At 43.5% G+C, this 25653-nt stretch overlaps 1 protein-coding gene and 1 long non-coding RNA gene across 2 annotated transcripts in view; one reads left to right on the top strand and one right to left on the bottom strand.

Moving 5' to 3' along the window:
* mctp1a (multiple C2 domains, transmembrane 1a) overlaps nt 1-25653 on the bottom strand; it is a 606655-nt gene that overhangs the window by 235774 nt on the left and 345228 nt on the right. The window contains exon 5 of the mRNA XM_034170058.1: nt 2444-2555. Within this exon, the coding sequence (XP_034025949.1) occupies nt 2444-2555 (112 nt within the window). The remainder of the gene's footprint in view (nt 1-2443; nt 2556-25653) is intronic.
* On the top strand, nt 176-24049 carry LOC117510361. The gene is made up of 4 exons (XR_004560691.1): nt 176-239; nt 16544-16548; nt 17632-17638; nt 24040-24049. It is a non-coding gene; the product is annotated as an uncharacterized LOC117510361 (long non-coding RNA).

Genomic DNA, 25653 nt, shown 5'->3' with positions numbered 1-25653 from the left:
AAATATATAAATTCTCTGTGATTGCTCTATGACCCAGCTGTGAAAGTTGACACATGCACAAGCAGTCCATAAAAAGTTTAAAATTTCATCCCATCCTCTATGATGCAGCAGTCACAATTTTAAAGCACAAATTGCATTTAGGTGTAATCAGTGAACATCATTGTTGCATTCCATAGTTTAATATCAATGCAATTTTGTTTGTATCCAGTATGACAGATCGCTATGGTAACAACTGATGTGTTACATCAGAGTGGTGTTGCCTCGGCCATGGGATCAAGCCTTTTTGTTTGTGTGCACTGGATCGTGCACAGGGAAATGTACCACATGGCCAAAATGCCAAAGCTGATGCTCCCTCACAGTGCAAGTGATAATTCTCATCTTAATCTCCGTGAATAACAGCTCATTCCACATAAAGGATCTAATGATCCTCCGAGGACACCTACCAAAGACATCCAGTCAACACCTTAGGTCACTGGTTAGCGTTCAAGCCTTACAACCATATGTGACCAAGGCTAGCAGGAGTCACTGTGCATGTGGTAGTCAGCAGACCTCACTCCCCCGACAGCCAAAAGGATACTCTGACCACTCAGGCCAGAGCCTAGGTTTGCATCCCGAGTGGAGTGAGTAGGAGGAGTCAAACACGCAATGCGATTGAGAGAGGACTACAGCAAGAAGACAGATGAAAACAGGACCCGAAAAAGTTGGGTCTTTTTCCTGCAAAAATATCAGCATCGCCAAACACCTTTGTGAAGCAACCTCTTCCCAGGTGTCTCTTGATCTTAAAAGCCGAAGACCCAGAGACATAAATATCACTGATGAGATAAATGAATGTCTCGCCAAGATCAACACATTTACCACATACAGAAATACTTGTGAAAGCTGATTCCAGGAAATTGTAAAAGGCTAAATCTAACACCCCATTTACACCGGGTCCATGACTGACTGAGTTGCGATCGAAACACAACTCAGTAAACGCAAATAACAGATCACAATGGAGACCAGCCAAGACTTGTGAGAGTTGACAAAATGTCATGATCTTGTAGGTCTTATATAGGTCTCAGTCCGGTGTAAATGGGGCATTAGTCATGATCCAGGAGAATCTCAAACCTAGAATCTCTGATTCCTCAGTCAGCTTCTCAAGTCCTGCAGTCAGGGTATTGATAGACTCTGCAAAGATCACAGCATCATCCACAAAGTCAAGGGCAGTAAGCCTTTTTCCCCAGCAGAAGCACCAAATACGCTGGTTTCCTCAATGCCCAGTCCATGCAAGCATGCATAGGATGCTACAATGTCCAGTAACCTCTTAGGGATCCCATGAATTTGCAGGGTATCGCAGAAAGTAGTCAGAACAACTGAATCAAACGCTTTGCAAAAATCAACATAGGTTGTGAAGCAGCACTGTCAGTATTCATGGACTAATAGATATACAATATTATTTATACAATAAGGTTTAAATAATTTCTACATGCCACACTGTGATTTTGCATAATATGTTACTTGTTTTGGCAACACAGTGCAGCCCATATGGACATATGCATATCACCTCTGCAGATCAGGAAGTATTTTTTGGAATGGTAGACACTGCACTGTAAATATTGGTCCTCCACATTTAGACTCTTGATGAACTTGTGTGCCTGCTGCTGCACATTTTCCCTGACATTGCCTTTTTTTCATTTTTAGAGGAATCAGGTCAGTAAAATCTGTTGATGAGTGTGTTGTGGCTGAAGCAGTGCAGTCTCGTGTCGTTAACAAAAGTAAAGTAGATGTATTCTTCCCCTTGTATACCACTAGATGGCAACAAAGAGTGTCTTGTAGAAAAATGTACTCATTTTCATCACAGCAGGAGAAATTCAAAATGACAATTAACCTAAATAGAGTTTTGTTGTGTCAAATGTGAACCCTCTGAACTAAATAAGTAGCAGAATTAAGATATGTGATCAAAAGGAATAAAAAATTTCCCCTGTGACTCCGTCTTGTTCTGGATAAAGCATACAGGGGTCCAATTATCCAAACAAATAACTGCACACAAATAAATGCAACTCTGATCCATTGAGTATGCCTGCTGAGACTCAAACCAAAATAATTAAGAAAGAGAATCCAGGCTTCTTTGAATGTGTAACTTTTCCTCAGAACATGTTAATTACAGTTATGTTTATGCATTTACTATGTTGAAGACTTTTGTGCTGCTCATGCTGACTGAATCCAGTGTGTTACAATTATAGTGTTGCAGTTCAAGTCCAGAGAATACCAGAGCTCCTGATGTCAGAGAAACCAATTCACTTAAATGACATCTTCAAGGCATCATTTAATCCTGGAGAGTTGCTGTCTTGGACCTATGAATATATCTTAGCGTAACGTGTTAAGGATTAAATATGCTGTGGTAAGCAAAATGCAAGTGAATATAAAGTGGTGTCGTGTGTACAGATGTGTGTAGATTTCTTACAGCATCTCTCACGTCTCCCTCCTTTGGTGACAGAGTGACAGATAGTTCTAGGCTTCCCAGATTATTTTCAGGAAAATGCGGGTCCTTCAGGTCCAAAGTCAAATCCAGCGTCCTGCAAGAAAAACAAAGAACAACTTTCCCTTCAAAACTTTGCAGTGCTTTGACTCCATATGTATCTGTATACATCTTGTGTTTGGGCTGTGCTTGTGTTTTGTTATGTTTGGGCACCCTCAGCCTTTAACACTTTTAATTGTCACTCATCTTCAACCGCTTACCCGGGTTCGAGTCGGGTCCTGAGGCGTTCCCAGGCCAGTGTGGAGATATAATCTCTCCACCTAGTCCTAGGTCTTCCCTGGGGTCTCCTTTTAATTGTATCAAATAATAACAATAAAACAAACCCATCACGCTTCTCGATAACATTTCTAAAATGATCTTTAAAGCCAGTGTGAACCAAAATCTCTAGTACATTTATTTTCTTTTCCCGTTTATTCTGATTAAGGGTCACGGGGGTGGGAGGGTTGGAATGTACATGCAAGAAGGAAGTTTGTGATTGAAGCCACCAAGACACACATAGCAACTCTGAAAGAGTTACGGGCTTCTGGGGCTGTGACTGGAGAAACTTTGCATAGTGCAAATGTGTGTGTTACATCACCAGTCAAAGCTTCAGGGTGGATTGGGCCAGAGGAGAACTTTTATTCAAGTAAACAGATCAAATTTAGGTTTAAGGCTCTCCTGTGGCTTCTGGCAAACTTTCCATACAACTTCATGTCTTCTTTTTAGGAAAATCCTTTTCTGTTGCACTCCCCCCATGAAATTGTGCATAATGCAGTTTTTGCCTATGCATCAGTTACACAGCTCTGTACTGTAACAAATTTATGTAGTTTTTAGAACCGGTGCGGACCAGGGGAGTCCGACTGTTTAATTAAAACAAAGCAACACCCAAACAAAGCTAACAATAAAACAACTTGTGTTCTGTTATTTTTCAAAGCTTACCTGCATCATGCATCATGGGTCCAAATGAACTGCATGAAATGACAGCATTTTTATTGTAAAATTACAGACAAGTTGTGTTCATGCTGCAGATGACGTGTAAAGGTTAACCCTCCAGAGTATAATTGGCTGTTTTTTAATACTTTTGGTTTTACCTTTATAATTTACCTTTAAAAAGTGTTTACCTGGCCTTGTTTGGTGTCATTTTTTTCCAGCACAAACCCACCTGTGTGACTTTACGGTTCTTCATTCACTCCGACCTACTATATTAACACAGTAAACCTAAAATCACACAAAAACATAAAATCCAAGTAGAAAAGTTTGTTTTTTGACTGTGAAAACCACAAACTTGTTTAACAAACCATTTTCATTATTTAAAATGTAAATATAAATTGTAAATTTCAAAAATGTATGTACAAATGTAGCAAAAACAAACTTAATTACAACTATTTACATAAATGCAGGAAATGCTTCAGGTATTTTTGTACAATTATTTACAAAACAGTCAGATATCAATCAATCAATCAATCAATCAATCAATTTTATTTATATAGCGCCAAATCACAACAAACAGTTGCCCCAAGGCGCTTTATATTGTAAGGCAAGGCCATACAATAATTACGTAAAAACCCCAATGGTCAAAACGACCCCCTGTGAGCAAGCACTTGGCGACAGTGGGAAGGAAAAACTCCCTTTTAACAGGAAGAAACCTCCAGCAGAACCAGGCTCAGGGAGGGGCAGTCTTCTGCTGGGACTGGTTGGGGCTGAGGGAGAGAACCAGGAAAAAGACATGCTGTGGAGGGGAGCAGAGATCAATCACTAATGATTAAATGCAGAGTGGTGCATACAGAGCAAAAAGAGAAAGAGACACTCAGTGCATCATGGGAACCCCCCAGCAGTCTAAGTCTATAGCAGCATAACTAAGGAATGGTTCAGGGTCACCCGATCCAGCCCTAACTATAAGCTTTAGCAAAAAGGAAAGTTTTAAGCCTAATCTTAAAAGTAGAGAGGGTGTCTGTCTCCCTGATCCGAATTGGGAGCTGGTTCCACAGGAGAGGAGCCTGAAAGCTGAAGGCTCTGCCTCCCATTCTACTCTTACAAACCCTAGGAACTACAAGTAAGCCTGCAGTCTGAAAGCGAAGCGCTCTATTGGGGGTACTATGAGGTCCCTAAGATAAGATGGGACCTGATTATTCAAAACCTTATAAGTAAGAAGAAGAATTTTAAATTCTATTCTAGAATTAACAGGAAGCCAATGAAGAGAGGCCAATATGGGTGAGATATGCTCTCTCCTTCTAGTCCCTGTCAGTACTCTAGCTGCAGCATTTTGAATTAACTGAAGGCTTTTCAGGGAACTTTTAGGACAACCTGATAATAATGAATTACAATAGTCCAGCCTAGAGGAAATAAATGCATGATTTAGTTTTTCCGCATCACTCTGAGACAAGACCTTTCTAATTTTAGAGATATTGCGTAAATGCAAAAAAGCAGTCTTACATATTTGTTTAATATGCGCTTTAAATGACATATCCTGATCAAAAATGACTCCAAGATTTCTCACAGTATTACTAGAGGTCAGGGTAATGCCATCCAGAGTAAGGATCTGGTTAGACACCATGTTTCTAAGATTTGTGGGGCCAAGTACAATAACTTCAGTTTTATCTGAGTTTAAAAGCAGGAAATTAGAGGTCATCCATGTCCTTATGTCTGTAAGACAATCCTGCAGTTTAGCTAATTGGTGTGTGTCCTCTGGCTTCATGGATAGATAAAGCTGGGTATCATCTGCGTAACAATGAAAATTTAAGCAGTGCCGTCTAATAATACTGCCTAAGGGAAGCATGTATAAAGTGAATAAAATTGGTCCTAGCACAGAACCTTGTGGAACTCCATAATTAACCTTAGTCTGTGAAGAAGATTCCCCATTTACATGAACAAATTGTAATCTATTAGATAAATATGATTCAAACCACCGCAGCGCAGTGCCTTTAATACCTATGGCATGCTCTAATCTCTGTAATAAAATTTTATGGTCAACAGTATCAAAAGCAGCACTGAGGTCTAAAAGAACAAGCACAGAGATGAGTCCACTGTCTGAGGCCATAAGAAGATCATTTGTAACCTTCACTAATGCTGTTTCTGTACTATGATGAATTCTAAAACCTGACTGAAACTCTTCAAATAGACCATTCCTCTGCAGATGTTCAGTTAGCTGTTTTACAACTACCCTTTCAAGAATTTTTGAGAGAAAAGGAAGGTTGGAGATTGGCCTATAATTAGCTAAGATAGCTGGGTCAAGTGATGGCTTTTTAAGTAATGGTTTAATTACTGCCACAGATATCACAATAAGATTTAGAACGTAAACATAAATTGTACATTTCAAAAACATACAGTGCAGGAAATGCTAATGCTAAACTATTTACAAAACAATCAGATGTCAAAATAAGATGAAACACAAATTATTTCCTGTCCAATACAACAAAGAAGGGCACATCGCATGCCTGACACTCCCATGGTGTGTCACTCCTCTTGTTGTCCACCTGAAGGCACCGTTGGCACCTCAATCTGTGTCTGTCACAATTGGCACAGGAATGTGGTTCTGGCTCCTGTTCTGTGGGACACCTGTTCTGTCTGTGCCAAACAGTTGACACACCAGCTCCACCATTAAGTCCTTGTGTGTCATGGGGTGCACTTGCTTGCCACTACTGATCTCACGATACAAAATTAATGCATTTGTGGTTGCAGTGTCAAGGAAGTTCAGGAACACTGTCCTGTACCAGCGAGCAGTTTTCTGATGGGTGGAGTAGTACTGGATGAGCTGGTCAGATGGGTCAACTCCACCCATGTTTTTATTGTAAGCCAACACTGGGGTAGGATAGGGAATGTCTTTCACCGTCCAGCGACAATCCTTCCTATCCTTCACCCTTCTCGGTACTGTCTCACCGGAAAACGCATGATGGATGGTGGAGCACACAGACACCGCCCGTGTGTCCATCTACTTTACAAACACCAGAGGCCCCTCTCTTATCCATCTTATCGATCCTCTTTCAGATGTTTTTGTGAGAGCATTTGTCTTCCCTCTGGGGCATCCTCATCTGTTCTCCCTGTATGTGCCAAATGCCCCAAACTTCATGTTAGCCAGGTCCATGAACAGATTGGGACTCATGTAAAAATTGTCCATGTAAATGTGGTACCCAGCACCAAGCGAGGATGGCTGGATCAGGTTCATGACCACATCGTCACAGTCTTGTCAGTGTAAATGGTCAACTTGAGTGTGTAGCCATTACTTAAAACAACCAACACAAAAAGTTTCATGCCCCATTTTGTTGGCTTGTCCTTCAAATATTGAGTCATTCCAGTATTTTCCTTCGTCGCCACCATCCTTTCATCCACTGCCAGCTCCCTCCTCGGGTGGTAATAAGCCTGGCAGTCACTGAGGATGTCATCATAAAGAGGCCTGACTCGAAACTTGGCAGTGACACCGTCATGTGTATCAGAAGTCTAAAAAATCTGTACAGATCTTCCATTTCAATGTCTGTCCAGTTGTATTTTTTCCCTAATGTCTTGTTTTTTGCAGCAATGTTATTGGTGTTGGTGCAAATTGTTCTAATTGTGTCACTTGCAAAAAACAAAAGGTGTTTTGGACTTTGGGTGGAAAGTGTATCCACCTGGACTCCTGGTGTTCTCTGAGGCTGAAATCTGCTTACTGCTGGAGCAGTGTCTGCGTTCTACTCCATATTCCAGCAGTCAGCGCTGGGGTGTGTCTCTGCTGTGCACCCGAGCAGAGATCTGGATCTGGAAATCTGCTGCCTCAGAGGGCAGCAGATTGAGTGTTACGTCCGCTTAATTAGGTCATGTGACTTTTTATGCGAGGGCACGTCATTCGACTCCAGAGGGTTATATACTGCTGATACTGTATGGCATTGTACAAGGTCGTTTGAAAGAGGAGCCTAGGCATGAGAGCATTTGATGATGGAAGCAAAGGAGCAACAGCAATGTTCAACCACGCAGTCATATAATGACGGTCAGTGGTTAACACTGATTATTATCTGATGGAGGTTGTGGGAGTGCTTTCCATCCTTTCTGTGTGGAGCTTGTATGTTCTCCCTGTGTCTGTGTGTGGGTTTACTCTCACAATCAAAAACACACTCATTCAGGGTCTGCTCCTTTCTTTGTCCCTGACCAGGGCTGCGTCTCTGCATCTGGAGCTGGATGCTGGACTGTGGCTGCCCACTGCTCCTATTGGTTGGGTTGTGTCTAAGTGTAATTAGACACAACAGAGCACAAATGTTGTATGTATGTATGTATGTACAATGACAATAAAGGGAATTTATTATTATAATGTACAAACTAGGTACAGTAATAGTACCCATGGGCATGAAGACAGGAAGGGCTATGGAAATCTTACATTTGATAATGACACTGACCTTCATCCAAATAATTGACAGCTAGCTGATCTTGCAAGACCTAAATGTTTTCCACATGTATTTAGATAGATAGATAGATACTTTATTGATCCCAGAGGGAAATTCAAGGCATCCAGCAGCTTACACATTAGACAAGACACACACATTGCACCAGACACACAAAATAGGGTTAAGTAAATAAAAGAAAAATGGACTAATCAATAAAAGCTACTAACTAAAAATAAAATAAATTTGTGTGCAAGTGCAGCATCCAGTCTCAGAGAATATGACGGAGGAGTAAATGTAGTAGTGCAGTAGTGAGGAGGTAGCACAGATGTAAACAGTACACAATGTGAACAGTGTAGGTTGTGCAAAGAAGTAAGCAGTGTAAACAGTGTTGGTAGTGCAAAAGAAAGCAATAAAAGGTCAAACAGATGTGTCACAGGATTATTTCTTACTGAGATGGGAAGAGTTGAACAGTCTGATGGCCTGAGGGACAAAAGACTTCCTGAATCTGTCCGTGTGGCAGGACTGGGACAGCAGTCTGCTGCTGAATGAGCTCCTCTGCCTGATGATGGCGCTGTGCAGAGGGTGCTCAACATTGTCCATGATGGCCAGCAGTTTACAGAGGGTCCTTCTCTCTGCCACTGATGTTAGTGTCTCCAGCTCTGTTCCCAGCACTAAACCAGCTTTCCTCACCAGCCTGTCCAGTCGCCCGGCGTCCCTCCTCTTCATGCTGCTCCCCCGCAGACCACCACAGAGAAGAGGACACTGGCTACCACAGACTGGTAGAACATTCGCAGGAGTTTATGGCAGATCCTGAAGGACCCTAACCTCCTCAGGAAGTACAGTCTGCTCTGTCCCTTCCTGTAGAGGGTGTCAGTATTGGCTGACCAATCCAACCTATCGTCCATAAGTGTCCTCAGATATTTGTAAGTCTGGACCACCTCCACATCAACCCCCTCAATGGAGACTGGCTGCAGAGTGGGCCCGGACCTTCTGAAGTCCACTACCATCTCCTTTGTTTTGGCAATGTTCAGCTGCAGGTGGTTTGATTTGCACCACTCCACAAAGTCCTGTATCAGGTCCCTGTACTCTCTTTCCTGTCCCTCTCGCACACATCCCACAATAGCAGTGTCGTCTGAAAACTTCTGCATGTGGCACGACTCCGAGTTGTAACTGAAGTCTGATGTGTACAGAGTGAACAGAACTGGAGAGAGCACAGTTCCTTGTGGTGCTCCAGTGCTACTGATCACTGTGTCCGAGGTGCAGTTACTGAGTCTGACGTATTGTGGTCTTCCAGTTAGATAATCAGTGATCCAGGTGACCAGATGAGTGTCCACCTCCATCTCCATGAGCTTGTCTCTCAGTAGCAGGGGCTGGATGGTGTTGAAGGCACTGGAGAAGTCAAAAAACATGACCCTCACAGCGCTGTTACCCCTGTCCAGATGAGAGTGGGCCCTGTGAAGGAGGTAGAGGATGGCGTCCTCCACTCCCACCTTCTCCCTGTATGCAAACTGCAGTGGGTCCTCAGCATGTCTGACCTGAGGTCTGAGGACGCTCAGCAGCAGTCGCTCCATGGTCTTCATCACGTGGGATGTCAAAGCGACTGGCCTGTAGTCATTCAGCTCCTTCGGGTGTGCCTTCTTAGGAACTGGAATGACACAGGATGTCTTCCATGTGACTGGGGCCTTTCTGAGACGCAGGCTCAGGTTGAAAACATGCTGGAGGGGCTCCCCCAGTTGATTGGCGCAGGCCTTAAGCATTCTGGGACACACTTCCTTCCTGGGGTGGAGTCTCCTTAGCTCTCTCCTGACCTGGTCTGTCGTGAAGGAGGGAGGACGGTGAGAGTGGGTGCTTGTTCCGGCTGACTGTGATGATGATGATGGTGGTGAGGATGGTGAGGGTGAGGACGATGGCTGATCCACTGTGGGTTTTGGTGCTGACGGTGATGATGATGATGGTGAGGGTGAGGGCTGATTTGCTGGGGGTTTTGATGGTGATGAAGTGATAACTGCTGCGGGAGGGGTTGATGGGGGGTTTGCAGAGGTAGAACAATCAAACCTGTTAAAAAAGTCGTTAAACTGGTTTGCTCTGTCCACACCCCCATCTACTGGGCTGCGGCTGCTGCTTTTGCAGCCTGTGATGGTTTTCATTGCATCCCAGACCTCCTTCATGTTGTTGTCTTGCAGCTTTCTCTCCACCTTCTTCCTGTAGGACTCCTTGGCCTCTTTAAGGCAAGCCTTTAGTTCCCGCTGTACACGCCTAAGCTCCGTCCCATCTCCGTCTTTGAACGCCCTCTTCTTTTGGTTTAGAAGATTCTTGACATCGCTGGTGATCCAGGGCTTGTTGTTTGGAAAGCAACGTACAGTTTTTATGGGAACAGCAACGTCCCTACAGAAGTTCAGGTAGCCCGTGATGCAGTGTGTCACTCCATCAATGTCCTCACCATGTGTGTCCTGCAGCACGCTCCAGCCCGTAGTCTCGAAGCAGTCCCTGAGAGCTTCTGCCTCAGGAGACCAGACTCTGAATGAACGTGTAGTAATGGGCTGCCTCAGTACCAGTGGTTTCTACTGAGGCTGTAGAAAAACCAGATTGTGATCTGATTTTCCCAATGGTGGTAGTGGAGTAGCTGTGTATGCTTCCCTCACGTTGGCATACATCAGATCAATAGACCTGTTCTTTCTGGTGGGACAGTCCACAAACTGATGAAAAGCAGGGAGAGTGGAGTTCAGTGTGACATGATTAAAATCACCAGAGATCGCGAAGAAGACCTCAGGGTGTTGTGTCTGCAGCGCTACGATGGTGGAGTGGATGACGTCACACGCCGCCTGTGCGTCAGCCCATGGAGGAATGTAAACACACGTAAAGATGGCGTGTGTGAACTCCCTCGGCATGTAATATGGTCGGAGACTCACCGCCATCAGTTCAATGTCCCGACAACAGACAATCTCCTTTATGTTTACATGACTAGGGTTGCACCATCTGTGGTTAATAAACAGTGCAAGTCCCCCACCTTTACGCTTGCCGCTTCGCATCACGTCCCTGTCCGCTCTCAGCATGGTGAGTCCAGGTAGCTCCAGGTTAGCATCCGGAGTATTGCTAGTGAGCCACGTCTCCATGAAACACAGTAGACTGCACTCCCTGTAGAGCCTCTGATTCTTCACCAGTCCCGCCAGCTCATCGGATTTGTTGGTCAGCGAGTTAACATTCCCCATGACCACCGACAGAACCGAGGGTTTACGAGGTCTGTCAATAAAATCTTAGTCTTAGTCTTAGTCTTAGTCAGCTTTATTGTCATTTCTACAATACATCACAGACATATTGAGAACTGAAATACCTGATCTCTGGACTCCCTGACCTCACAAAAGAAGGTATTAAAGAAATATAATAACAAAGTATAAGTATCAAGTGTAGAAATATAATAACAAAGTATAAGTATAAGTATCAAGTGTAGAAATATAATAAAGTATAAGTATCAAGTGCAGAATTGTAAACAAACAAATACTTATAGTGCAAAGTGGCAGGACAACATTCAGCAGTAATGGATATGTGCAAATTCCATGACCAGAGCAAGAATATATACAGTTGTTGATCATTGTGCAGAGAGTATTGTATGTATAAAGTGCAATATCTTCACAGCAGCTTAGGTTAGGGAGGTTAGGGAATTGACGGGAGTGGAAAGTGAAACAGTCCAGTTTGTGTTTATGTGTGAGTGGAGGGCAACAGGGGGAAAGGGGGCAAAGCAGGGAGGGAGTTGAGTGTCCTGACAGCCTGGTGGAAAAAGCTGTCTCTCAGCCGGCTGGTCTTGGCCTGGAGACTGCGCAGTCTCCTCCCCGACGGCAGCAGGCTGAAGAGACTACGTAATGGATGAGTGGGGTCACTTACGATCTTAGTGGCTTTCCGGGTGAGGCGGGTGTTGTACAGTTCTTGGAGGGGTGGGAGAGAGGTGCCCATGATCTTCTCCGCTGCTCTCACGATGCGTTGAAGGGACCTACGGCAAGTCACTGTGCAGGCGCCGTACCACACCGTGATGCAGCATGACAGGACACTCTCGATCGTACCCCTGTAGAACATGCACATGATGTGTGGTGTTGCTCCGACTCTTCGAAGCTTGCGGAGAAAGTAGAGGCGTTGATGAGCCCTCTTGGCCAGTGATGCGGTGTTAGTGGTCCAGGAGAGATCCTCCGACATATGCACACCCAGGAACTTGGTGCTGCTCACCCTCTCCACAGCAGCACCATCGATGGTCAGAGGGGAGTGTTGGTTGTGCACTCTCCTGAAGTCCACAACAATCTCCTTCGTCTTCTCCACATTCAAAAGGAGATTGTTGTTCTCGCACCACATGGTCAGCCGGCTGATCTCGCTCCTGTAGTGGGTCTCGTCGTTGTTCCTGATGAGACCCACCACGGTTGTGTCATCCGCAAACTTGACGATGAGATTTGAGCTGTGAAGTGGTGTGCAGTCGTGGGTCAGCAGTGTGAAGAGGAGGGGGCTCAACACACATCCCTGGGGGGCCCCCGTGTTCAGAGTGATGGTGTGGGATGTGTTGCTGCCGACCCGCACTGCCTGAGGTCTCCCGGTCAGGAAGTCCAGCAGCCAGTTGCACAGTGAGGTGTTCAGACCCAGTTGGTCGAGTTTGATGACCAGCTGCTGAGGGATGATGGTGTTGAATGCTGAACTGAAATCAATGAACAGCGTCCTAACATATGAGTCTTTATTGTCCAAGTGTGTGAGGACTGGATGGAGGACAGCACTGATGGCATCCTCTGTTGAGCGGTTGGACCGGTATGCAAACTGGAAAGGGTCTAGGGAGGGGGGGAGTGCGGACTTGATGTGTTTCATGACTAACCGTTCGAAGCACTTCATGATGATGGAGGTGAGTGCGACAGGATGGTAGTCGTTGAAGCTAGATGGTGTGGACTTCTTCGGCACCGGGATGATGATGGTGGCTTTGAGGCACGTGGGAACGACCGACTGGCGCAACGAGGTGTTAAAGATGTCCGAAAAGACATCTGCGACTTCCCCCGCGCAATCCCTCAGTACGCGGCCAGCAATGTTGTCAGGACCAGATGCTTTTCGGGCATTGATCCTGCTGAATGTTCTCCTCACACTGTCTGCAGTCAGTGTGATCACCTGGTCACCCAGAGGGGGGGGGGGGACTTGTGCGCCGGTGTGGTGTTAAGGGCCTCAAAGCGGGCGAAGTTATTATAGGGGAGGACCTATAAAGTATAGGTCCTTTTAATTTTTTTCAAAAACTATATGGATTTCATTCATATGTTTTTACGTCAGACATGCTTGAACCCTCGTGTGCATGCGTGAGTTTTTCCACGCCTGTCGGTGATGTCATTCGCCTGTGAGCACTCCTTGTGGGAGGAGTCGTCCAGCCCCTCGTCGGAATTCCTTTGTCTGAGAAGTTGCTGAGAGACTGGCGCTTTGTTTGATCAAAATTTTTTCTAAACCTGTGAGACACATCGAAGTGGACACGGTTCGAAAAATTAAGCTGGTTTTCAGTGAAAATTTTAACGGCTGATGAGAGATTTTGAGGTGATACTGTAGCTTTAAGGACTTCCCATGGTGCGAGACGTCGCGCAGCACTCCCAGGCGTCGTCGTCAGCCTGTTTCAAGCTGAAAACCTCCACATTTAAGCCTCTGTTGATCCAGGACGTCGTGAGAGAACAGAGAAGTTTCAGAAGAAGTCGGTTTCAGCATTTTATCCGGATATTCCACTGTTAAAGGAGATTTTTTTAATGAAAGACGTGCGGGCGGATTGCAGCGTCGGCTCACAGCCGCCGCGACGCTCTGCCACAGGAAAAACACCTCCGTTGGAAGCCTTAAGGACAAGTTGGAACATGTCCAGCTGTTAAACAATTTCTCATATACTCACTCCACTGAAAGCCATCAAAAGCCGCCTGGATTTTACAAATGGTTATCAACATGGAGGTGTTTTTCCTGTGCCGCCGCACCGCGCCGGCTGCGTCCCGACGCGCGGACCCGTCCGCACGTCTTTCATTAAAAAAATCTCCTTTAACAGTGGAATATCCGGATAAAATGCTGAAACCGACTTCTTCTGAAACTTCTCTGTTCTCTCACGACGTCCTGGATCAATAGAGCCTGAAATGTGGAGGTTTTCAGCTTGAAACAGGCTGACGACGGCGCCTGGGAGTGCTGCGCGACGTCTCGCTCCGTGGGAAGTCCTTAAAGTGACAGTATCAACTCAAAATCTCTCATCAGCCGTTAAAATTTTCACCAAAAACCAGCTTAATTTTTCGAACCGTGTCCACTTCGATGTGTCTCACAGGTTTAGAAAAAATTTTGATCAAAGAAAGCGCCAGTCTCTCAGCAACTTCTCAGACAAAGGAATTCCGACGAGGGGCTGGACGACTCCTCCCACAAGGAGTGCTCACAGGTGAATGACGTCACCGACAGGCGTGGAAAAACTCACGCATGCGCACGAGGGTTCAAGCATGTCTGATGTAAAAACATATGAATGAAATCAATATAGTTTTTGAAAAAAATAAAAAGGACCTATACTTTATTGACAGCCCTCGTATATCGCCGCTTCGCCGCGTTCTTAGCCTTTAGCCTGGCCTTTAGCTTAGCGCCGGCTTTGCAGCCCCGATACTTCCGCCTCAGCTCCTCCGGGATTGTGTGGACAATGCCCTCGTGTCCCTTCGGCCGTAGGGCCAGCAGTTCTTCCCGAGAATAAACACAATATTCTTCGCTGGCCCGCGTGTATGAAATAAATGAAGTGCACATATCCATCGGATATAATAATATATTCACACCAGACGTGTGTACTAACTTACAAAGAGAAAAAAAAAAGAAGAAAAGACGCACTTCAGACGGAGCTACTGGAGAGGCTGCCGCTCGCGTCGAGCAGCGCCATCAACGCCATCAACTGACATTTTGTCAGTAGAGTATCAGTCTTGCAGCAAATAATTTAATCTAAATGAATTTCATTGTATTTTCAGTGCTTCCCCTACCAAGTAACTGTCAAATCATGTTTTTCTTTTCACAAATATGGGAATGATAGTCAAAAATATCTTTAAAATGCATAGCTTTATGTAAAACTGTTTTACATAAAGCTATGCATCAAAATTTTCTGCAAGCCGGGCAGCCACTCCGTTGGGGGGAGGGGGGTGGGTAAAATTTCTTTTCATGGGACCCAAAATCCCTGGCGACACCCCTGCTGGGATGAGTTGGGGAACTAGCAAATGGCAAGACAGCTAAATGGTTCGCAAGTTATAATTTCATTGAACATACTGTAAATAGCTTAAAAGCTTATAAAATGAAAATGCCCAACTTGCTAGTTATCATTATCCAAGCTGTGTATTTGTGACTCTGGTCCAAGCAATTCTTTATTTCAGGCTCTGTTATTCATGAAAAAGAAAGTCACCTCAAGCTGTGAGAGCTACTTTATTCTGGTTTTAATTAACAGGTGAAGAGAATCTTAACCTGTTAGAGTCTTACGCAATGCTGATGGATTTTGAGTCAGCACCAATCCTGGTCTTATTCAACACACCTCACAATATGGATCATTTTTAAAGCTGCTTTCGTTAAAAACACAAATTCAGTGTAAAAACATTTTAGCATGGTGGCACAAAGGTAAATAGACTTTCCTCACAGCTAGAAGGTGATGAGATCAATTCCACCACCCGTGTGGGCTTTGTACTTACTCCCCATGTCTGGTTTCACAGACCTTAGCAACAAGGTTCCAGGATCATAACTTACTGTGGCAGTTCTCCTTGTATATCTGCAGCTGCATCAGGACGGGTGTGAAACTTGTGCCAAATCAGCATGAGGTTCCATGCTTTGCTCCCACCCTCAGCACATGTATGCTGGCACATGTTTTGATGGTGGGATAAATCTGATATAATAATATGTGCCAAATCAAACATGCAGTTTACAAATCAGATGAATCACAGAATTAGACAGGTGGGTGACTGTTAACGGGAAACGCCAACAGACTAATAACTAGAAGCATTGTATAATATCATATTCTATTGTATATTATGAACACCTGGCAGCTCTACTCGGTAACCAGGTAACCTCACAGAATACAAGATAATGTTGCAAACAAGATTACATTTTGTCACGTAAAAAACAAGCAGTGTATGTGTTTGTGCACGTAAAGACGGACCCTGTGCTGAGTGTTGCCTTTAAACATGAAACTCATTCTATGGGTAGATGCACATTCCTGAACTGTCCAGCGGCTGCCAGCAGGTGGCAGCACAACACTGATGCATTTGTTTCTTGGAGACTCCAGAACAAGGTTTGATACACTGGTTTGAAATCTCCAAGAACACATACTAACATTGAATTTATGATTTACTTTCCTGTTCTGTGGAATATTTTGTCAGTTATTTAGTACCATGGCAGGCCTCATATTTCTCCCAGTGGCTGTTAGCTCATATGAAGACCGCCACCGCTCCACCACACATCTGAGGAATATGACATATTTTAGCTAAACAAAGTTGCTTTTTCAACTGACTTGGTGTATCAGGATTCATACAGAATCTATTTGTCCTTGTTGGAGATGATAGAATTTGTTGATTTTTAATTTGTTGCTGTACAAAGTTTATATTGTTACCAACACAAGGAAAAAAAAACAAAACAAAACAAATGTCATTAAAACAAACCAGTAAGCAGTATGGAGCAGTGTATTTCCTATTACAGCATTAAGCGTAAAAAAGTGAAATTTCAGCCACAGTTTCCAAGAAGGCATATCAGAGTCTCTAACATATATTTTCTATGCCTGGATGTTCTATTTTTGTGTTTCACGTCACTATGAAGGTCTGACTGGCAGCGCAACAGAAAAAAGTTGCAGAATGCAATTTCTCTAATCACAGCCCCAATTTCAATTTCAACAGCCCCAGAAACCTGTCACACCTTTAGAGTTGTCCTGCATGTTTTGGTGGCTTCTTTTATGAGCCTACTTCTTGTGCGATCATTCACTTTTTGAAACCTGCCTAGTCTAGACAGAATTACTGCAGAGTACCATACAGAAGTAATTCTTAATGACTGATGCAAATGAAGTCCAAGACGTATGCAAACTCGGAAAGGTTCATGAATGAATCAACTACTTTGTCAAAAAAAAAAAAAAAAAAGGCTGAAAAAGAGATTATTTGTGTTAAGGGCCTTTTGCACCCAGCGTGCAAACGCAGTGTGTATTGCTCTAAAACCCATTATTTTCCATGAGGAGTGTTGTGCAAACGGTACGTTGCACTGCGATATGCAAAAGCCAAACTTGCACAATGTTCTGTCGGGAGCGTGCACCACTGCTTCATGTCAAACTCACCATTGTCAAAGTTCAACTCAATCCAATGTTCACAGCTGCACACTGTGACATAGCTTCGTATGTCCAATAGAAACGAGGCATGAGGCCAAACACGGAAGATGACCAGTGTTGTGAAAAGTAACGTTGACAAGTTACTTTTTTAGTTGCTTTATACAGTTGCTTTATGCAGTTACTTCATTAGCAGCATTATGTAATTACTTTATTAGAATCTGCAGAAAACTTGCAACTAATCAATCAATCAATCAATTTTTTTTTATATAGCGCCAAATCACAACAAACAGTTGCCCCAAGGCGCTTTATATTGTAAGGCAAGGCCATACAATAATTATGTAAAACCCCAACGGTCAAAACGACCCCCTGTGAGCAAGCACTTGGCTACAGTGGGAAGGAAAAACTCCCTTTTAACAGGAAGAAACCTCCAGCAGAACCAGGCTCAGGGAGGGGCAGTCTTCTGCTGGGACTGGTTGGGGCTGAGGGAGAGAACCAGGAAAAAGACATGCTGTGGAGGGGAGCAGAGATCGATCACTAATGATTAAATGCAGAGTGGTGCATACAGAGCAAAAAGAAAAAGAAACAGTGCATCATGGGAACCCCCCAGCAGTCTACGTCTATAGCAGCATAACTAAGGGATGGTTCAGGGTCACCTGATCCAGCCCTAACTATAAGCTTTAGCAAAAAGGAAAGTTTTAAGCCTAATCTTAAAAGTAGAGAGGGTGTCTGTCTCCCTGATCTGAATTGGGAGCTGGTTCCACAGGAGAGGAGCCTGAAAGCTGAAGGCTCTGCCTCCCATTCTACTCTTACAAACCCTAGGAACTACAAGTAAGCCTGCAGTCTGAGAGCGAAGCGCTCTATTGGGGTAATATGGTACTACGAGGTCCCTAAGATAAGATGGGACCTGATTATTCAAAACCTTATAAGTAAGAAGAAGAATTTTAAATTCTATTCTAGAATTAACAGGAAGCCAATGAAGAGAGGCCAATATGGGTGAGATATGCTCTCTCCTTCTAGTCCCCGTCAGTACTCTAGCTGCAGCATTTTGAATTAACTGAAGGCTTTTTAGGGAACTTTTAGGACAACCTGATAATAATGAATTACAATAGTCCACTAAACTAATAAGTAATGTAACTAATAAGGTAACTAGTAATGTAACTTGGTTACTCGTAAGATTGAGCAATCAACAAAGTAACTCATCAGCAAAGTAACTAATAGTTACTTTTCTGAGTACTAAATCTTAAAAATAACCAAATTAGATTATGAGTAACTTTATTAATTACATTCAGCAGCTGCCGACAAGGTGTCCGCAGCTGCTAATGAACTAACTGTATGAAGTAACTGTAAAATATAACTGTAAAAATTAACTAATGAAGTAACTTTCCAAAGAAGATGAAGATGACAGAGTGCAGAAATGTTTGACAGGAGGCCTTTAAATGGCTTGCAGTTAACTTGGACCTTCTATAATAATTTCAAATAATCAAATCAAATAATTTCCTTCGGGATAAATACAGTTGATCTTATCTAAGAAGTCAGCACTTCAGTATTTCTGTTGAGTGACTTTTTAGTATTATTTAATTTGTAAGTTACCGCTGGTTAGCAGTAATTAGCAGGAAGCTTGGTGGCATTAGGTCTACTGATGATGTGGCTACAGAGGCAATATGCCAGGCATGCTATTTAATATACACATCCAAGCCACTAGCTATGGAAAAAAGCATCCAAAATCATACTCATATGTGCTAATCAAACACTCAAACCCAAGTTAGACTGTTAGCATTAACTTGTTTGGTAACTCTAAGATTCAGAACATGTTTGGGTTTCATTCATTCTTCCCATTTCACCCTTTTGTGCAAGATCCACTTCTGTATCTATTTATGGATTGGCGGGTAGTTACACGGAGACAGGCACTGCCAATATAGCAACATTTCGTGCCATCCTATTTGAGCTTGAAATCCATTCCTTTTGGTGACAAGAAACAATAAAAATGCCTTTTAAGGTTAAGGAAATATTTTGTTTAGGCTCAGGTCAGAGTTAGGTTAAGACTGCAGCTGGATTAAGAGCTGTGTATTCTCAGGTAAATCATGGACATGAGTTTTGTGTCTTTGCAGATTAGCAATGTGCCTTTCTTGACTGGAAGAGTTCCATTTATGTTTCGTGTATCTGTGTAGATGCTACCCAGAAAAAGCTGGAGGCATAATTTATGAAAAGAATAGGAATGCATCCCATTTTAGCTAAGAATGCCTTCAATGACTGGAGGACGTGGCTAGGGTGATGGTCATCTGGATTACCTTGCTGGTGTTGGATACCCAGTGGTAAAATTAATGTACAGATATACAGAGGATTAATTTTTCAATAAAGTTTACTATTTAACAGTACACCTATGAGCCTGGAGAATTATAATGTCCAACAAGAGTATGTTTTCACAATATTACTTTACTGATTTTTATTAAAGCAGCATTACTCAATCATTAAATCACAAAAAATTTTAGGCTGGATCCACATTCAGGAGCACAGCTGGGATGTTTTAATTTATTTTTAACAAGGCAAGTTGTCTGAGAACTGTAGAGAGGAATGTACTCCAACAAACACCCTGCTCATTATTATCTACAGTGGTGGGCACAGTTCCGCTAATCCGCGGACTGCTAATTAGCGAAGCTAACTTTTTTGTTGTGGATTAGCTTTTCAGATAACTTTGAAAACCATCAGCGGACTAATCAGCTTCCGCTAAATTTAGTTCTGCTAATTTTCAGTCCGCTATCATTTTTTGTTGGCATAGCTAGGAAAGCTGAACAGTCAAAAACTTTTATAAACCTTAAAATTATACGTGTTAGTTCCTGTCTGTTACATGTTTTGCAGCAGTCAGGCAGCTGCAGAGGAGCTGAACTCTATCCCAGCAGAAGGGAGCGGACTACCAGGCTGCTACAAAGAGGAGGAGGAGGAGGAGGAAAGAGAGAGAGAGAGAGAGAGAGAGAGAGAGAGAGAGAGAGAGAGAGAGAGAGAGAGAGAGAGAGAGGAAAAACTAATTTATATTCAACATGCAGTGTCCGGATGTGTGGCAGGTCACCTCAAACGCAAAGCAGTTTTCACTTATGGTTTTGATTTCAAAACAAAACTAATTCCGGACAGTTCATCGAAAAGAAGGTCAATTCTGTCATTACACTCACATTCACACTGTCATTATTTGTTGCTCTGAATCACACTTACTTTGTGTTTGATGTCACCTGCAACACGTCTGTTCTGTTCCATTCCAATAAATGACTCTTCCTTGCAGCAGTGGGCATGCCAAACACAGACAAAAGCTCTGACTTGTTGTCCGTGTTGGGTTTGTGATCGCCTTTGCTTTTACTCAGAAGCGTCGATGGTGCTTAAACTCAAAACTGGATTGTCAGCAGATGCCAGTGTACTGGAGTCACTGCTAAAAGTTAGCAGTTAGCTGTAACTTCCACTAAATTTTTTTTAGCAGTTTATTGGTTTAGCATTATAAAAGTTAACTTTTCAGTTAGTGGATTAGCGGTTATCGAAGATAACTTTCTGGTTAGCTGTGCCACCACTGATGATCTACATATATAAAAGGCAATTTATGTATGTAAGTATGCGGCACGGTTTGTGTTTGGGGTGAACAGCCACAGTAATTAAGCAATCGACACCAAACTTGGTATGCTGACTGGGGGCACCAAGGGGGAGCTCACTGCAGGCCTTAGATTGAAAGTGTGCATGTGCGAACACACACATACACACACACACACAGTCAGCCTTATATATAAGATCATGACCTTATCTAGAGGAGGTGTAGCACCTGTGATAAACTTCTGCTGTGCCCCGATGTTGTCTTGTTGTCCACGCTTCATGAGGTGTGTTTACATTGTGCCCTAAACCAGAACTCTACTGAAACAACCTCTCACATGAGTCACGGATCGCCAGAGCGATTTTACACCATTGACCACAACACACTGCTAGCTACTACTAGCTGTATACTTGCATGTGCTTTTCTTTTCAATTAAAACACATTTCTTTCATCTGTAATATGAGAGTGAATGTTAACTTAATAATAATAATAAAAAAAACTACATCACTTTGTTTTTTTTAAGTTCGCAAGTTATAAAGTACAATGAAAATATCACACACAATATTCTGTAATTAAGACTTTGGCATTTAATTCAAATGGCAATTATCCAACCTGTGAATTGCAATGTTTGGCTTAATTTTCAGGAAATACACACAGAATACTAACTCAGCCACATGGGGTGTGCAGCCAGTACATTCTGAGTGCCGGTCCCAAGCCCGGATAAATGAGGAGGATTGCGTCAGGAAGGGCATCCGGCGTAAAAGAAGCCAACCCAATATGCAGACTCAGAATCGAATTCCCATACCGGATCGGTCGCGGCCCGGGTTAACAACGTCCGCCACCGGTGCTACTGCCCAACAGGGTGCCGGTGGAAATTGGGCTACTGCTGGGCGAAGACGACGAAGAAGAGGAGAAAAACGTTGCCACGAACAGTGGGAGAAGAAGAAAACTAGAAGGGTGGAAATGAAAGTGGGGACTTTGAATGTTGGTAGTATGACTGGTAAAGGGAGATTGCTGGCTGATATGATGGAGAGGAGAAAGGTAGACATATTGTGTGTGCAAGAGACCAAGTGGAAGGGACGTAAGAGCAGGAGCATCGGCGGTGGGTACGAGTTGTTGTACCATGGTGAGGACAGGAAGAGAAATGGTGTTGGGGTCATTTTAAAGGAAGAGTATGTTAAAAGTGTGTTGGAGGTTAAGCGAGTGTCTGACAGGGTGATGAGTGTGAAGTTGGAAATTGATGGGGTGATGATGAATATCATCAGTGCATATGCCCCACAGGTAGGTTGTGAGATGAAGGAGAAAGATTTCTGGAGTGTGTTAGATGAGGTGGTGGAGAGTCTGCCCAAGCATGAAAGAGTGGTGATAGGAGCAGACTTCAATGGGCATGTTGGTGAAGGGAACAGAGGTGATGAGGAAGTAATGGGTAGATATGGTATCAAGGATAGGAATGGGGAAGGACAGATGGTAGTTGATTTTGCAAAAAGGATGGAAATGGCTGTGGTGAATACCTACTTTAAGAAAAGGGAGGAGTACAGGGTAACATATAAGAGTGGAGGAAGGTGCACACAGATGGACTACATTCTTTATAGGAGATGCAAGCTAAAAAAAAATCACAGACTATAAGGTGGTAGCAGGAGAGAGTGTCACTAGACAGCATAGGATGGTTGTTTGTAGGATGACTTTAGAGGTAAAGAAGAAGAAGAGAGTGAGAGCTCAACAAAGGATCAGATGGTGGAAGCTGAAGGAGGAAGACTGTTGTGTGAAATTTAGCAAGCAGGTGAGAGAAGCACTAGTTGGAGGGGAAGCAATTTTGGACAACTGGAAAAGTACTGCAGATGTGGTGAGGGAGACAGCTAGGGCAGTACTGGGTATGACATCTGGACAGTGGAAGGAAGACAAGGAGACTTGGTGGTGGAATGAAGAGGTCCAGGAAAGCATAAGGAGAAAGAGGTTGGCGAAAAAGTTTTGGGATAGTCGGAGAGATGAAGAAAGTAGACAGGAGTACAAGGAGATGCGGCGTAAGGCGAGAAGAGAAGTGGCAAAAGCAAAGGAAAAGGCATATTGCGAGCTGTACAAGAAGTTAGTAAGGAAGGAGAAAAGGACTTGTACCGATTGGCCAGACAAAGGGACAGAGCTGGAAAGGATGTGCAGCAGGTTAGGGTGGTAAAAGATGCACATGGTAATGTGCTGACAAGTGAGGAGTGTGTGCTGAGAAGGTGGAGGGAATATTTTGAACAGTTGATGAATAAAGAAAATGAGCGAGAGAAAAGGCTGGATGATGTGGTGAGAGTAAATCAGGAAGTAAAAGAGATTAGCAAGGAAGAAGTGAGGGCTGCTATGAAGAGGATGAAGAGTGGAACCAAGGCAGTTGGTCCAGATGACATTCCAATGGAGGCATGGAAATGTCTAGGAGAGATGGCAGTAGAGTTTCTCACCAGATTGTTTAATAAAATCTTGGAAAGTGAGAGGATGCCTGAGGAGTGGAGATGAAGTGTGCTGGTTCCTATTTTCAAGAACAAGGGTGATGTGCAGAGCTGCAGTAACTCCAGAGGCATAAAGCTGATCAGCCACAGCATGAAGTTATGGGAAAGAGTAGTAGAAACTAGGCTTAGAAAACAGGTGAAGATCTGTGAGCAGCAATATGGTTTCATGCCGAGAAAGAGCACTACAGATGCAATGTTTGCTCTGAGAATACTGTTGGAAAAGTACAGAGAAGGACAGAAAGAGTTACATTGTGTGTTTGTGGACTTAGAAAAAGCTTATGATAGGGTGCCAAGAGAAGAGTTGTGGCATTGTATGAGGAAGTCTGGAGTGGCAGAGAAGTATGTTAGGGTAGTGCAGGACATGTACAAGAATAGTGTGACAGCGGTGAGATGCGCAGTCGGAATGACAGACTCATTCAAGGTGGAGGTGGGATTACACCAAGGATCAGCTCTGAGTCCTTTCTTGTTTGCAGTGGTGATGGACAGATTGACAGATGAGATCAGACAGGAGTCCCCATGGACTATGATGTTTGCAGATGACATTGTGATCTGTAGTGAGAGTAGAGAGCAAGTTGAGTCTAGTCTGGAGAAGTGGAGATATGCTTTGGAGAGAAGGGGAATGAAAGTCAGTAGAAGCAAGACTGAGTACATGTGTGTGAATGAGAGGGAGCCCAGTGGAATAGTGCAGTTACAAGGAGTAGAAGTGGTGAAAGTAGATGAGTTTAAATATTTGGGGTCAACTGTTCAAAGTAATGGAGAGTGTGGTAGAGAGGTGAAGAAGAGAGTGCAGGCAGGGTGGAGTGGGTGGAGAAAGGTAGTAGGAGTGATTTGTGACCGAAGAATATCAGCAAGGGTGAAAGGGAAAGTTTACAAAACAGTAGTGAGACCAGCTATGTTGTATGGTTTAGAGACAGTGGCACTAACAAAAAGACGGGAGGCAGAGCTGGAGGTGGCAGAGCTGAAGATGTTGAGATTCTCTTTGGGAGTGACAAGAATGGACAAGATTAGGAATGAACATATCAGAGGGACAGCTCAGGTGGGACGGTTTGGGGACAAAGTCAGAGAGGCGAGATTGAGATGGTTTGGACATGTGCAGAGGAGGGACCCAGGGTATATAGGGAGAAGGATGCTGAGGATGGAGCCACCAGGCAGGAGGAGAAGAGGGAGACCAAAGAGGAGGTTCATGGATGTGCTGAGAGAGGACATGCAGGTGGTTGGTGTGACAGAGGAAGATACAGAGGACAGGGTGAGATGGAAACGATTGATCTGCTGTGGCGACCCCTAACAGGAACAGCCGAAAGACAAAGAAGAAGAAGACACACACAGAATACTGAAACTTTAGACGAGTGAACCTTTGGACTAGTGAACCCTTCCCGATGGAAAGGACAATTAACTACACCACATGCTATGTTATTCCAAATATTTGTAGTAAAATACTCAGAAAGAATAGACATTCCTCCACAGCAACCTGGTAGGCAACCTCAGCCTCTGTGCGATTTGGAGCTCTGAGTTCAGCTCACGGCACAGACTATTGTAGCTGTCGCTCAAAGCGACCAATGTCCCCAATTATGCATAGCGTAATGTATTAAAACATCTTAATCAGAGGAGTGGTTTAAAAAATAAATAGCTCCAACCAGTACAGTTGTCAAGGAGGGGAAACAAGTTATCAAGACCAAAACTGTTTTTTTTTTTTGTTTTTTTTTTTAAACAGGCTGTAAACATGTTTATTTTTACTCTAAAGTTGGACATTTTATCATGGGTTTTGATGAGAACCTTTTTGGAGCCAGCCTCAAAGAATTGCAACTTTTTCCACTTGTTAAAACATTAATGTGCCAGACAGCCGTGGTAAGAGGAGAAAAAAGTTAACACGTAGCTATTATCTTGTTAGTACTGAAGTTTTATTTTCCCCTCATTGCCAAAATGAGACATTCACATTGTGATAAATGTGAGTCTCACTCTGGCAACAGACAGTCTGTGGAAAGAAACCGGCGAGAAAAGAGAGAGCATGCAAATTCCATACAGAAAGGCTCAAGCAGGAAGCGATCCCAGGACCTTCTTGCTGTGTGGGAGGGAACAGTGCTACAAACTAAGCCACTGTTATTATAGAGCTTTCACAGATGGCAGAGTATCCACTTCAGAAATTGACTGATGGCTTTTCAGAAATGAATTTTTCCTTCATTGTTCTTTTCTGCAGAATCAGTTATCATCCCTGAGGAATAAGAGGAGGTACCACAGATCACCACTAGAGAGAAGCAACAGACTGCATTTGATCAGAAGTGCATTGGAAGCAGTGGGACAAGAGTGTTAGAGTAATAATGATGAGAACAGCCTTCACAGCCACAACAGTCACTACATTTCTGAGACACATCTGTCTGTTATTGTGTTAGGCAGCAAAATACATTAGAGAGCCGACTGCAGCCAGGGTCAACAGTCGACTCCTCTATGAAAAACATGTCTGAACTTGTTTGTGAGTG

This window comes from Thalassophryne amazonica, chromosome 5 (genome assembly GCF_902500255.1).
Source record: "Thalassophryne amazonica chromosome 5, fThaAma1.1, whole genome shotgun sequence".
Lineage (NCBI taxonomy): Eukaryota > Metazoa > Chordata > Actinopteri > Batrachoidiformes > Batrachoididae > Thalassophryne > Thalassophryne amazonica.
This window is presented reverse-complemented; position numbering and strand designations above follow the sequence as displayed.